Source organism: Mobula hypostoma, chromosome 12, assembly GCF_963921235.1.
Source record: "Mobula hypostoma chromosome 12, sMobHyp1.1, whole genome shotgun sequence".
NCBI lineage: Eukaryota > Metazoa > Chordata > Chondrichthyes > Myliobatiformes > Myliobatidae > Mobula > Mobula hypostoma.
Genome location: NC_086108.1, coordinates 84,810,448 through 84,825,044, shown reverse-complemented (window position 1 = coordinate 84,825,044; position 14,597 = coordinate 84,810,448). Strand labels below are relative to the sequence as shown.

Here is a 14,597-nt window from a genome sequence, read left to right as displayed (position 1 = left end):
ATAAATGACCTCATGTTCAATACAAGCTGGAACTAAACCATGCAGGGAAAATATGATTACAAACAAAGCATTTGTTCAGGTGGGGATCAATATGTCTTTGTACCATTAAGCTAAAGAAGAAAAAACTATGCAAGGACATAGTGGGTTATAAAATTATTATTATAAGCAGCTGCCCTCATTATAACAGAGATTACCAGATGGAGCAATTCAACTTATTTTACTGCTCATTTCATGTGGAACCATTTTATTCCACAAAATCCTGAGTAACTCCTGTCAATTTGAGTAGAATTTGTATAAAATTATATGTACAACAAACTTCAAATTTAACAAATAGTATCAGAATATTGATCAAAAATTGACTAAAAGCTGCAGCAGCCAGAAATCAGAAATGAAAATCCTGGGAATACTCTTCAGTGATTGATGAAAATTCAGTGACCTGAAACGTTGGCCATGTCTCTCTTCCTTCACAAATACTGAATGACTGCTAGGGTATTTCCAACATTTTCTCTTTTTATTTTTAGCAATTGATGTTTCTTTTGCTTGATCCGCTTTCTTAGAAGCTCTTCTTAAAAAAATGCCAAAGGTGTCTTTTTGTAATCCTAACCTCTTATCCATTGCCTCGGTGTTCTTCCTTTATAGCTTATAACTTAGAACAGCAAATGCCTAGTTCCTGAAAATAATTTATATACTTAGACATGTTGTCATTAATTTTCCTAGAAAACACAGGGAATTTACCAGAGTCAGATTTGAGGCCTGCAATAAATTGTTAATGAATTGATTTCTTTGTACATGTAAATGTATTTAAAACTAAGAATATGAACTAATGTAGGTATTGGTAAATGTATGCTGTATATAAACCTCAGCACATTTTAGATCATATTAGGTGATGACCATCTATGTTTTTACAAAAGATAAGACATTTCAGTATTTCAGTACTTTTCAAATATGAATTCAGGTAAAACTAGAATGTTCATTGTAAATGTTACATTGTATTGGAAGGAAGAAAAAGTATTGTAAGACGTAATTCAGAATTAAAAATAATATACACTATCACTATCTCACTATCATGCTCAAATGCAGCTCCCTCATTTTAAACTTTGTAAACATATTTTAATATTTCTTATTTTTTGATGTAACAAAAATTAATATTGAGCATCAAGTCCATGTCAGCTTTCAGAGAAAGCTCATTCTCTCACTTATTTCCTGGTAATCTATTCTCTTCACTTCTACCGTGACGGGGAAGGCGAACAGTATATTTGCCTTCATCATTCAGGATGATTATAGAACTTGGCAAGTCACCCTGTAGCTCTATAAAACTTTGTTTAGGCCACATCTATGGTATTGTGTGCAGTTCTGGTCATCACATGAAAGAAAGATGTGGGGGCTGTGGAGAGGGTGCAGACGAGTTTAACCAGGATTAGAGTATCAGCTATACGATGTGGTTGGACATTCTTGGATGATTTCCTGGAATGTCAGAGACTGAGGAGCAACTTGATAGAAGTATATAAAATAATAAGGGCATAGATAGGGTAGGTAGAGACTTTTCCCTTGTGTGGATATGTCAAATAGTAGATGGCATAGTTAAGGTGAGAGGGGGTAAATTTAAAGGAGATTTATGAGGCAAATCTTTTACAGAGAGAGTGTGGTAGGTGCATGGAGCACACTATCAGGAGAAGTGGTGGAAGCGGATATGATAGCAAAATATAAGAGATATTTAAATAGGCACACGAACTTGCAGGGGAATGGAGGGACATAGACCATGTGCAGGAATGAGCTTAAGTTGATATTATTGTTGGAACAGATATCATGGGCCAAAGGGCCTGTATCTATGCTATACTATTCGACATTCACTTTATTGGTGGCTGTAGGTACAAGTAGTTCATTTGGTATGGATCACATTATCTTCATATTTCAGAAGTTTAAATTGAACAGGACACACTGTTTAACGTGGTTTTGTGATCAATAGTGATACTGTTTCACAATGGAAATAGTATTGTGTTCAAAAGTTGAAATACTGGTTCTTGACCATGTTAACAAAGAATAAATCTCTGGTACATTGGCAGTCCAGGGGTTAATCCATAGTAGTTCAGTTCTTAGTACTGCATAGCCGGCAAAACCCTTATTAATAAGATCTTGTAGAGGGTTTCATGTTGACATCTGTGTCTAAAAATGCGTGTTAACAATGAAGTTGATGTTCCCTCAAAAATACTGAAACGTCAAATTTTTTATTTCTTTTGCTTGCAGAGTAATAGAAGTGAAGGCAATATAGATTTCAGACAAAAGCTTTTTGTAATCAAAGCATCCAATAGTTTTTTGTTTATGCTGCCTGAGCTATCACTTGGCAAGTAACTGTTTCTTTATTTCTGTTTACCAAATATTTAGTTACCAAGTTCCAAATATTTTCTTTGTGCATCTCAGTTGTGATGAAAACAGTTGAAAGACTTCTTGAAGAGGTTCTTTTGACTTCTGCATTTCTAGTGAAACTGAGTTTGGCTGCACCTATACTTCAGAATATAATGTTTTCTATTAGCTTTCCTAAGTTTATGATTTAGAATAATTCTCTTTGTAATCACATACCAGCTTACAATTTTAAACAATAATTTGTGTGTTCCAAATGGCCACATTGGAAGAGTGTTTTGCGGACTATTGCATTTAACAGCAAAATCTACTGATACATAATCTGTATTTGGTTTTGATTGTTCATAACTTGTTCACTAAATTGGTCAAGGGAACTATACTGATGCACATTTACTGTGTGGAAATATCGAGGCAGGAAGATTTCTTATTCCTTATCTGCAGTTTATTTTCCATGTTCATTTGGTGGAAAATTTTTTATGGTTTGTGCATTTGGACTCATTAAATATATTTCTCTGCCAAAGAAGAGTCAAACCAACTGACGAACATTTAATTCTCTGTTTCCACCTCCCCTCCTCCCTCTATATATTGTCATAATCTGTTATTTTCAGTCAGGAATATTTGTGATATTTAGTTAGTATCTGTTAGTCAGTATAAATAAATTAGACCATGAGATGTAGGAGTAGTATTATGCCATTTGACCTGTCAAGTCATCTTCGTCATTCAATCATGGCTGATTTTACTTCTTTTAACACCATTCTGTCACTTTCTTCCTTTGATTCCCTTTCAATCAGAACCTATTAGTCTCTGCTTAACTGCACTCAATAACAGCCTTCATGCACTCTATGGCAACAACTTCACTGAAGAAATGCCTCTTCAGTTCTGACCCATGTCCTTGGATCTTAAACCCTCCTACTATTGAAATAACCTCTCTATGCCTACTGTACCCATGCCTTTCAGTACTTGGTAGGTTTCAGTGAGATCTTCCCTTGTCCTTCTGAACTCAGTGCAGACCCAAAGACGTCAAACACAATTCATGCTTCAAGCCTCTCATTCCTGGGATCATTCTTATAAACCTCCTTTGGACCCTTTCCAAGGGCAGCACATCTTTCCCCAGATATGGAGTCCAAAATTGCTCACAATATTCCAAATGTGGCCTGCCCAATGCCTTAAAGCTTCAGCAGCACATCCTTGTTTTTATGTTCTATTCCTCTCAAAATGAATGCCAACGTCGCATACCTGTCTACATTTCTGACTAAAGTGCATAATCTCATGTTTCCCTGCACTGTATCACATCTTACACTTCTTTGTCCATTCTCTCACCCTGTCCAAGTCGAACTGCAGACTCATTGCTTCTTTAACAATACCTGTCCCTTCATGATATTATTTGAAAATTTGACCATAATGCCATCAGTTCCTGGATGTAAAAAGTGAAACTTGCAGCCCCAATGTGGACTCCTGCAGAACTCTACTAACCTACAGCAACCATGTTGAAAAGGACCCCTTTATCCCCAATTGTCTGACTTCTGCGAGTCAGGCAATCTTCTATCCATGCTAGTACCTTGCCTCTCAACACTTTGGGTTTCAGTTTTGTTTAGCAGCCTCATGTGTGGCTGCGCCTTGTCAAGGGCCTTCTGAAAATAAAGTAAATAACGTCCACTGACTTTATATTTTCTATCCTACTTGTTATCCTCTCAAAGAATTGTAATGATTTATCAGACAACATCTCCCCTTAATGAAACAGCATTGATTTCACCCTATTTTATCCTGTATTTCCAAGTACTCTGAAATGTCACCTTCAATAATGGACTCTTAAAATCTTACCAACCACTGAGGTCAGGCTAACCAGCCTGCAATTTCCTGTCTTTTGCCTCCCTCCCTTCTCAAACAATCTCTTCAGCTACGTCTTTCAGAACTCAAGGTGTAGTCTGTTTGCTTCAGGTAATTTATTGAGCTTCAGGCCTTTTGATTCCAGGGTACCTTCTCCTTGGTAATGGCCAGTATACCCTGACTCTTGATGAGCTCAAAGTATTTATATTTTTTCCATTGTAAGGCATTTTGCCAAGATACATAGATACCTGTCATGTTTTGATTTAGGCTGTCATGAGAAATCAATTAATCCCCTCTCTATCAACATGCAGTTCAGTAATTTGACAACTTCTTCATTGGAATAGGGTTCAGAACAACAATATAGTTGTGCATTGTTCATTTCTAAGATGGTATCATGAAAGGAGCATTGTATTTGAGAATTATTTCGAAACTGCAGCTGTGATGTGTGGCGTTCTTTGTTGTATGTGATTCTTCATGAATTCTACTGAGTTTCCTTGTCTTTTGTGTTCTTCAAGAATGTAAATCTCAAGATTGTATACGGTATACACACCTTGATAATAAATTTGAACTTTCAGTCTGTAAGGTACAAGGGCTATTTTGATGTACTGTGTAAACCTAGAGATTTACAACAGTGATATTTGGGCATAAAAATTTATTTTCCTTTAAGAAGAATCTAACAATACAATTATAATTTTCATAATTGAATGTGTTATTGGCCCCAAATTTATAACTTGCAACTACATTTAAAAATACTGGTTTCAATAGATAAATTTAATGGCAGAGATATGTGTGAAATATACATCCTGAAATTCTTTTTCTTCGCAAACTTCCACGAAAGCAGAGGTGCCCCAAAGAGTGAATGACAGTTAAATGTTAGAACCCCAAGGCACCCCCCAGCTCCCCCCTCCCACCAGCAAAAAAGCATTGGCACCCCCCCACACCCCACCAAGCACTCAAGCATGCAGCAAAGCATCAGTAAAGACACAAACTTGCAGTGTCTCAAAGACTACTCATTCATTCGGTAATTCAACATACCACAGGCTCTTTCTCTCTCTCCCTAATAAAGGAAAATGAGGTGTCCCTGTATCACAGCAAGAGAGGAGACATAACAAAACAACTTACCAATTTATGGTATTAAAAGTCTGTTGCGTAGCTTTTTCCGAGCTCTGTGTCCAAAGAACTCAGGCCTCTGGGCACTCAGCCAGCAGCCAGCTTGCTGCTCTCGAGTCTGCCCGCCTGCAGAGCCACGAAAATCTGGCACCCTGAAGGTGTGCTAGTCTTCTAAGCCGCGTCCTTGGCATATCGAAAAGCGGCCAGTCGTGAGACCCTGAGAGCGGGACCCATTTCCGCAAAGAACTGAAGTTAGCGTGCAACTCCAGGTCAGGGTCTTCAAAAGAACTCTGAAATGGATAAAAATAGAGATACTAAAGATAGAAATAGAGTTGTTTCCGAAAATGCAAGCAAAGGAATCACCGTTAGGCGCCATTGTCCTCCTAAGCTCCGCCCAATACTGGCATCCTTTTATCACTTGTACTGTTGATTGTCTGACCAAGAGAGGCTAAATAGTTCAGGCCTGTATAGCTTAAAGTTTAAAGAGATGAGAGTTGACCGTACTCAAACATATAGAATCCTAAGGGGTCTTGGTAGGGAACTACTGAATTGTGAAAGAGTCTCAAATAAGGAGACATAACTGCAAGAAAAGGAGCAGTCATTTAAGACTGAAGTGAACAGAAATTTCTTCTTGCAGAGGGTGGTGAATATCTGGAATCCTCTTCCTGCTGGATAGTGGATGTTGGATCATTAGTATTATTTAAACAGAAGGCAATAAATATTTGCAAGATTGATGAACAGAGTTATGGAGAAATATAGAAGAATATAGAAGAGGAGCTGATGTCAGCATAGATTTTAAAAGGCATGGAAGACTTGAAGGGCCTGGCGCCCTCCTCATAGAGTCATTGAAAAGAGCAGGACAGAAACAGGCCCTTTGGCCCATCTAGTCCTTGCCAACCCATTTAAACTGCTTATTCCCATTGACCTGCACTGAGACCATAGCCGTCCATACCCCCTACCATCCATGTACCTATCCAAACTTCTCTTAAACATTGAAATCAAACTCACATAGAAACATAGAAACATAGAAAATAGGTGCAGGAGTAGGCCATTCCGCCCTTCGAGCCTGCACCGCCATTTATTATGATCATGGCTGATCATCCAACTCAGAACCCCGCCCCAGCCTTCCCTCCATACACCCTGACCCCCGTAGCCACAAGGGCCATATCTAACTCCCTCTTAAATATAGCCAATGAACTGGCCTCAACTGTTTCCTGTGGCAGAGAATTCACAGAGAATACCAGTTGCGCTGGCAGCTTGTTCCACACTACTCCTGCTTCTTATTTTCTTGTATTCAGGGATTTAAGGCAATTAGATTTTTTACCTTTACTTTCCTGTTTTGGCATTCCCTCATATTTTGAAGAGCTTATTGATCTAATAAGTTAAGCAGTTGATTTGGTTATATTTTCACTTGCACATCTGCTTCATGTACAGTAAATCCATGTCAAAAGTGCCAAAAATAATTTGAATAGACTAAAGCTATGGTTAATGTGATCAGAGTAAATGTGCATAAACCTGTCTGTGTGCAATTCAAGATATTGGCTACATGTAAGGTATAAATTAGTTTTCAGTCATGTTGATTTTGGCTACGTTTGACCTAGAATATGTGTGGGAAAATAAGCTTAGACTTCTGGGAAATATCTCTTCTCTCCTCCAAATATACTGCTTGTTTCAGTCAGGAATTTTCTTTTCTATGGGTGCTCCATGGATTCAAAGTAGCTAGGTCATTCCAACCATTGCTAGTAGTAATTGCAAGTCTTTTTGTTCCTTTTTTTTAAAACAAAATATGACAAGTTTTAGAATGGAATTTTTACAGACCATGGAGGTGGAACAGGAATGTGAGATCATTTCTGTATGGCTCCACAGCATTGTCTGGAGGGGCACTGATGTTTATCGTTCTATAAAAATAAGAGGACCATTATAAGAATAGCATATATTTAAATTAAATCCTCTTATTACAGAGAAGCAGACTTTGTTCTTTTTGTCAGGAATCAAATCAATACATAATTTTAAAAGTAAAATAATTTCTGTTAAAATATTGGAAGTAAAAAGAGAATACTCCAACAGACTTAACCACCTTGTCTCAAAAGATGCAATTGGTTCCAAGGTCAAATCAACTAAACAAGATTAGTTGAATGGTGCAAAGTTGTTTCCTTTATATCAATATGTATGTATTATGACATATAACGAAAAGATAAGAATGGGTCTAGGTATTAAAAAAAATTGCCACAGCATGAAACCATAGGATGGTAATTAAAAGAAATATTTCAATAGTCTGAAAGACTGCATAATTGCCAATCAGATATAATCATCTTGCAAATGAGAGCAATAACAGGTGAAATTAACATTTTACAGTGAAATTAGCAAATAAGTATGATACCAGTTAAATTTAGCATAGTGCCATGTAATTATCCTGTTCAAATTAAAGTTTCAGTAGTACTTCACCTCCAACCTGGATCTTTCACTATATAACTGTTCCAAAGATCTCATGTGAACAGCTGATAAATAAATTATTTGGTTGACATCAGCAGAATCTGTTATAAAACAGTAAATTTGAATATCACCACTGCTATCTCAGCTCGCAATTACAACAGTGCACAAATCATCTGTTTCAATATATGAATGCTTGATCAATAGCAGCAGACTTTAGAAATAAAGGAATAGTTTGGATGCCATGGATGCCACTACATACTAAAGCAGTAGATAGTTCGGCATCTGAGAACGATGAAAGATGATAAATACTGAGGGAAGTAAGTGGATGCTAAAGGAGTTTATGGTAGAAAACACTACCATAGTGCTGAAGGAGTCACAAGATCTACCAGGATGCCTTGAGTAGCAAGTTGAAGATGTTTTTAAGAATAGGCTGTAATGAAACATATCAATTCCTGCCTGAGATGCAACTTGGATTCACTCCAATTTGCCTACTGTCACAACACATCCACACCATTTCACTGGCTCTTCACTCAACCCTGAAACATCTGGACAACAAAGATTCATGTTCATTATCAACTACAACTTGGCATTCAATACTCTCTTCCCCTCAAAACTTGTCAATAAGCTCCAAGACTTTAGCCTCAATTCCTCCTTGTGCAATTAAATCCTCAATTTCTTCACTTGCAGACCCCAGTCAGTTCAGATTGGCAACATTTCCTCCTCAATCCCCATCAGCATGGTGCACCACAAGGCTGTGTGCTTAGCCCCCTGCTCTACTTGCTTTATGCTATGGACTGTGGCTAAGCACAGATCCAATGCCATATTTAAGTTTGCTGACAATACTACTGTCGCTGGCCAAATCAAAGGTGGTGACAAATCAGCACATAGGAGGGAGATTGAAAATCTGGCTAAGTGGTGCTACATCAACAACCTCTCACTCAATGATAGCAAGACCAAGGAGATAAATATTGACTTCAGGAAGAGGAAAGCAGAGGTCCTTGAGCCAGTCTTCATTGGGGATCAGAGGTGGAGAGGGTCAGCAACTTTAGATTCCTTGGTGTTATCATTTCCGAGGACCTGTCCTAGGCACAACACGGAAGTGCAATTATGAAGAAAGCACGGCAGCACTTCTACTCTTAAAACGTCTACAAAGATTTGGCATGATATCTAAAACTTGTCAAACTTCTATGGATGTATGGTGGAGGGTACATTGACTGGTTGTATCACAGCCTGATATGGATGCACCAATGCCTTTGAATGGAAAATCATACAAAATTCATTGGATACGGCCCAATCCATCAAAAGTAAAGCCCTCCCTACTATTGAGTACATCTGCACAGAGCACTGTTGCAAGATATCAGCATCCATCATCAGAGACTCCCACTGCCCAGTTCTTGCTCTCTTCTCAATGCTGCCTTCAGGAAGAAGGTACAGGAGCCTCAGGACTCACACCACCATCAAAAATCTAATAATATGTACCTGTATCAGGTAAACAGATCAACACTTACTTAAAACGTACCTCCTAGCATCCTCCGAGCATCATAAAACGTACCTCCTAGCTGGAGACTTGTATTTTACTGACTAACCTCTCTAATGACTCAATTATTATTTTATAACTTGTCCAAAAATAATTGTTGATAAGTACTGATTTTCTTCCATGCTAAAGCTTGTTTATGACTGATTCAGGGTGATATGAGCACTTGCTTGCTAGATGGAAAAAATTGACAGTAATATGCCAGAGTATACAAGTGTTTAAACCTCTTCTGTCCCTTTGTCCTTGCATCAACCTGTCAACAGAACAATGTGTTTGTAAGGGCTTATAGAGTCCATGTGATCATTGTGGATTAAATGGATTTTTTAATGTTGAAACCAGGTCTATTTTACACAACAGTGAAATGGAAAAATCAACACAGAACTGTGTCTGTAATATGTTTATTTCATACTTGTTTTTATAATATGCCTTTTTGTGGATGCTTAGTATTCTCAGGGGTTCAACTAGAAAATTGGCACACTTCCTGAAGTAAGGGAACAAATGGAATGTAATTTTTGCCCAATGCTTCAGTGAAGCAAAATTTGTACAGAATGTTAAAAGAACTAAATAGCTAATGTACTGTTTTAAATGCTGCACTATTTGACCTTTCAAGCTTCATATGATGGAACTATTCTAAGTCAGAAAGTTAGCTGCTCACTGAAGGAAATACTTAAATGGTATGTGAACCTCACCCCCCCCCACCCCCTGAGAATATAATTTTATTTTTCCAATTGTTATAGTTGACCCTGATCTCTTTTCTGGTTTAAGATAAAATGTTATCTTCCCTTATATATATATTTTTAAATCTTCACTATTTTCTTTTCTTATAAAACAAAATTTCTACGCCATTTTCTTCCCACAGGTCCAAGTGCCCCCAGTTGCCCAAACAACTCAAGTTAGTTTAATTATCCTGTGTCTCTTCTGCACTTTTTTTCTGTACATTTCCTCTTGCTGTGTCATGAAGGTTATTTTTGCTCAAAAGAACCTAATCTCAACTTCAGGCAGACTAATTGAGCAGTATCCCCTTTGTTATCTACACAGGCTCAATTAAAGTTATATTCACATTCTGTTTAATTTAAAAACAGGTATATGTTCTATTCAGAATACTAACCTATGCAAAAATGTTTGGCGGAAAAAATTGGCAAGCATGCCAATTGTCAGATGTCAAATTATGTTTATATTCTGTAATGAGTTTCTGCTGTGAGACGGCTACTTCATGGGGCAAATGGTTTTATCCTCTTAACTATCATAAAACATTTAGGTTCCTTGTCTATTATCCTTTCCCACACCTGTATTTATTCTTAAGAACAATCACTTCATCTCATTACAAGTAGAAAGCTTACCCATGGTCTAGAAAGTAAATCAAAATTAATAAAATACACTAAAAATTCACTCTTAGAAAACGTGGAAAATCTACAGCACAATACCACAAAGTTGTGCCAAACATGTCCTTACCTTAGAAATTACTAGGCTTACTTATAGCCCTCTATTTTTCTGAGCTCCGTGTACCTATCCAAAAGTCTCTTAAAAGACCCTATCGTATCCACCTCTACCACCATTGCCAGCAGCCCATTCCACACACTCACCACTCTCTGAGTAAAAAAACTTTACTCTTAAGACAACTTTAAACAAAATTATAAACATGATTTCTTCTAAGTATGTAAAAGTCCTACTGTTAACAAGTGGGTTATTGTAGTTTCTTAAACATGTAAAGAATATCATTAAGAATAGTACTAACACTGACAGAGAGCTATTGCATTCCTCATATAAAAGTAAATTTATGTATTCCCAATGAAAATGTTTTTGCAGCGCAAAGCAATTCAGTTTTTGAATTGTGATATTTAAAACTGTTATTCTTTATCTAATGTGCTAGGGAATGTAAAAGTTCAACTGATAGTTTTATATAATTCTTAAAGTTATTTAAACTAGAATACAGTTAATAATACAATTTTGGAGACAAAGGAATTACACACAGATGTGGTTGCAATGTAATTGGGAGTGAGAGGCAACTGTGCTGCAAAAACATTTTCATTGGGAATACATAAATTTACTTTTATATAAGGAAAGCAATAGCTCTCCGTCAGTGTTAGTACTATTCTTAATGATATTCTTTACATGTTTAAGAAACTGCAACAACCCACTTGTTAAATTAACACAGAGCATGTTAGAATGATTGTGGCACATTGACTAAAAATTTAAAAATCCGTGTTGAGTGGGTGTGTTTTAAAATAATTTCAAGTGTAAGGCATATTAAAAATATATTTTATTGAAGCATCCATTGAAGAGCTGCATCTTTTCATTGTTGCACAAGCAAAGCTAATTTCAGTTCCAATCTGACAAATTGAACATTTTAGCTTTTGTTAATTAAGAAAATTAAATCTCAATTTAAATAACTTCTGTCCATCAATTTGCTGACCCACAAATGGCTGCTAAAAGAGTTATAGCTAATGGTCTGGAAAAGCTGATACTGTTACTAAATTCTTTCAAAATAATTCTTTGCTAATATATTAGTGTAGTGTTAATTTTCTGCCACAACGTCACACATATGATTAAAGTTGTAATTTAGCTCTAATTTTAAAGATTCTTTTGTAGCTTTTTTATTTATTTCAAAGACATTGAATCCTCACACTATTCAAGCTTCAAATAACTTGAGCTAGATAGTCTTCTAGCTTCTCCTCCTCAAGCACAAATTATCTTATTTCAAGCTAGCATCTACTATATTTTTCAGGAATTTAATTGCATAAACTGCTCATATATGACAGGAAGCCAGAATATAAAATCATAATCTTAATATGTAGTTATGGTGAAGTTTAACATGCTTATATAAAAAAAACTTAACTGGCTGTGGACTGGTACTTTGAGAGATCAGTGTACAAATTTTATCTTCCACATTTTGTGATGTTCTGTAAAGTAAATGCAGGAATCAGAATAGGAACTAATTTCTGGGGATTAGTTCTTAATACCAATTTAAGTACCATGTTTCCTTTAAAGCAGCCTTTGTTTTATTTCTGAAAAAGACTTAAAGGGATGCTATAAAAGACATACCTGAGAGAAGTGTTTTATGAGCTAATAATGAGTACAATGGAAACATTATGTTTGAAGCATTCTTTTTACTCTATGTAATATTTTATTATAAAGTATCTACTTGCATATTAGCATCAGTAATAATGAGTCTCCCCAGAACTCTGAACTCATATCTGAAAATGTAGTACTGAGTAAAGAATAAAATTTTTCCTCATAGAAAATGGTATATATGTTAAAACCTTCCTCATTCGTATTGGTATGTGAAAGGTGATGAGCCTCCTCAAGGACATTTTTCAAATTTTATATTTAAACGTAGATAGCATTACTAACAATAGTTAAGTTTGTGATTTCAAGAGTTATAATAAACACAATAAAGTAAGTTGCTTCTGATTCTTTAAACACTATTAAGTTGCAGTCATTACTGTGAATTTGAAAATTGTTTTGAGTTGTCTTATTTTACCTTTTTTACCTTAAAAGCTGATGAAAATCAAACAGGTACCATTGAATGCATTCCCACTTTAAAACAAATGACCTTCATCATAAGTGACAACATGTAGGAGAAAGTTACTAATCAGAATGTGGATTTTGCAGAGGATTGTGAATTCCATTGTCTAATATTTACTATAATAGCTGAAAAACGTGAGAACACGAAAGCCTCTTTCTCCATTCACCCCCACCCCCCGCCTTTCATTGAGTAATTCCTTTGAAACATGAGAAAGTCAGGAGTAAAATTTTTGTCTGAGTACTCCTGCAAGATTGATTATTCTCTCTCACTCTTGAAACAGAAACATGCATTATGGATTTGGTTACGAACTCATCCTGTGTAGGTGAGAAAAAGGGGTTGCTGCATTTTAACAGCCTTTGCTGTCTTTCTCATTCAAATCTGCCTTTGTCATCACTTTCTGTATGTAACCACATATGGGCTGCTTAGAAACTATGTGCCATGTGATCAGTGACTGTTGCATCTGAGCATGTTCGCTAGAGAACAGTTTCAACCATGCAATTTTACTTATATAAAAAAAATCCACAGATTCTGACGCATGTGATATTGTAAAGTTTTGGTAAAATCACACATAACCTTTTTACATGCATAATGCATACGTGTTTTTAATAACTACTCCATTTTATTTGTTTGAAAATGTCATGTCATCTTACTAACTTTTTGGCTTTCATTTGGTTAGGCATGAGAGATCATCCACCAATTCCTATCACTGATCTTGCCGACAATATTGAAAGATTAAAGGCCAATGATAATTTGAAGTTCTCACAGGAGTATGAGGTAGGTTGAACCTATGATGAAACATAGAATTATCCAGGCAATATTTTGTTTCTGCAAAATGAACAAGTTTCTGTTCCTAGAAGTACTGAAAACTATCGTTTATCAATAAGTGCTTTTCTTTGCATCCATCTTCCAACTCAAGAATTCCTAAATCAGATATACAGTATCTACCCTAGATTTTCAAGCATGTGGCCAAATCAAAATACCTCTCCAAGCATCTATTAGAAGTTTACAAGGTAAACAGGAAGGAAGCCAATACAGTCTCCTGTGGGGCCCCAGTGCTGCTTGCAGCCATGTCTGACACACAGCTGTGAAGCCACACAAACTATGGTCTGCCAGTCGGGTGATCCATTATCCAAAATACAGTGGAAGTGCCAATCTGCATTGAATGGAGCTCTCACCCCAGCAATAAGGGCTGTATGGTATTGAAGGCACTAGAGAAATCAAAAAACATGATCCTCACAGTGCTGCCTTGCTTATCCAATTGGGATTAGGCTCCATTCAGCAGGTAGATGACAGCATTGTGAACTCCGATGTGCTGTTGGTTGGCTGCAGGGGATTGAGGGCTGATAAGTATTACAATTAGTGGGTAGTGCCAAAGTAAACCAGAGTGCCCAATTTTAAAAGGGGTTTAAGAACTGGAAAAGGTGGTGTCAGATATACGTAGTTCCATGAAATTTTCAGGTTAGTTTGAGACCGTGGTTAAAAAAGACAGGAAACAAAGAGTACAAGAAAAATGAAGTCATGACAAACTAATAAACTGGTTCAGGTACTACTGGAGAATTTATTGTGTCTAATTCTTGGCAGCATAACTTATAAACGATTTGAAGATTTTTGGGAGACTGCAGAAAGGATTTTAGAAAGTCAATCTAGGGATTTTGTACTGTTACATGGATAGGCAGGAGAAACTGAAATTGTTCTCTTTGGGGGGAAAAGGAAGTTGCAAAGGGATCCAACACTGATTTAAAACTATGAAGGGCAAGAACTAGGGAACATGGAATAAAAGTGACTGGCAAAAGAACCAAAGCTAACATA

The 14,597-nt window shown here is 36.6% G+C and overlaps 1 protein-coding gene across 3 annotated transcripts in view; it reads left to right on the top strand.

Annotated features, from left to right (window-relative positions):
• Positions 1-14,597, top strand: part of ptprfa (protein tyrosine phosphatase receptor type Fa) — a 364,603-nt gene that overhangs the window by 270,857 nt on the left and 79,149 nt on the right. For all 3 annotated transcript variants that reach the window (XM_063064557.1, XM_063064555.1, XM_063064556.1), the window contains one exon: positions 13,465-13,562. In XM_063064557.1, coding sequence (XP_062920627.1) covers positions 13,465-13,562 — 98 coding nt within the window. The remainder of the gene's footprint in view (positions 1-13,464; positions 13,563-14,597) is intronic.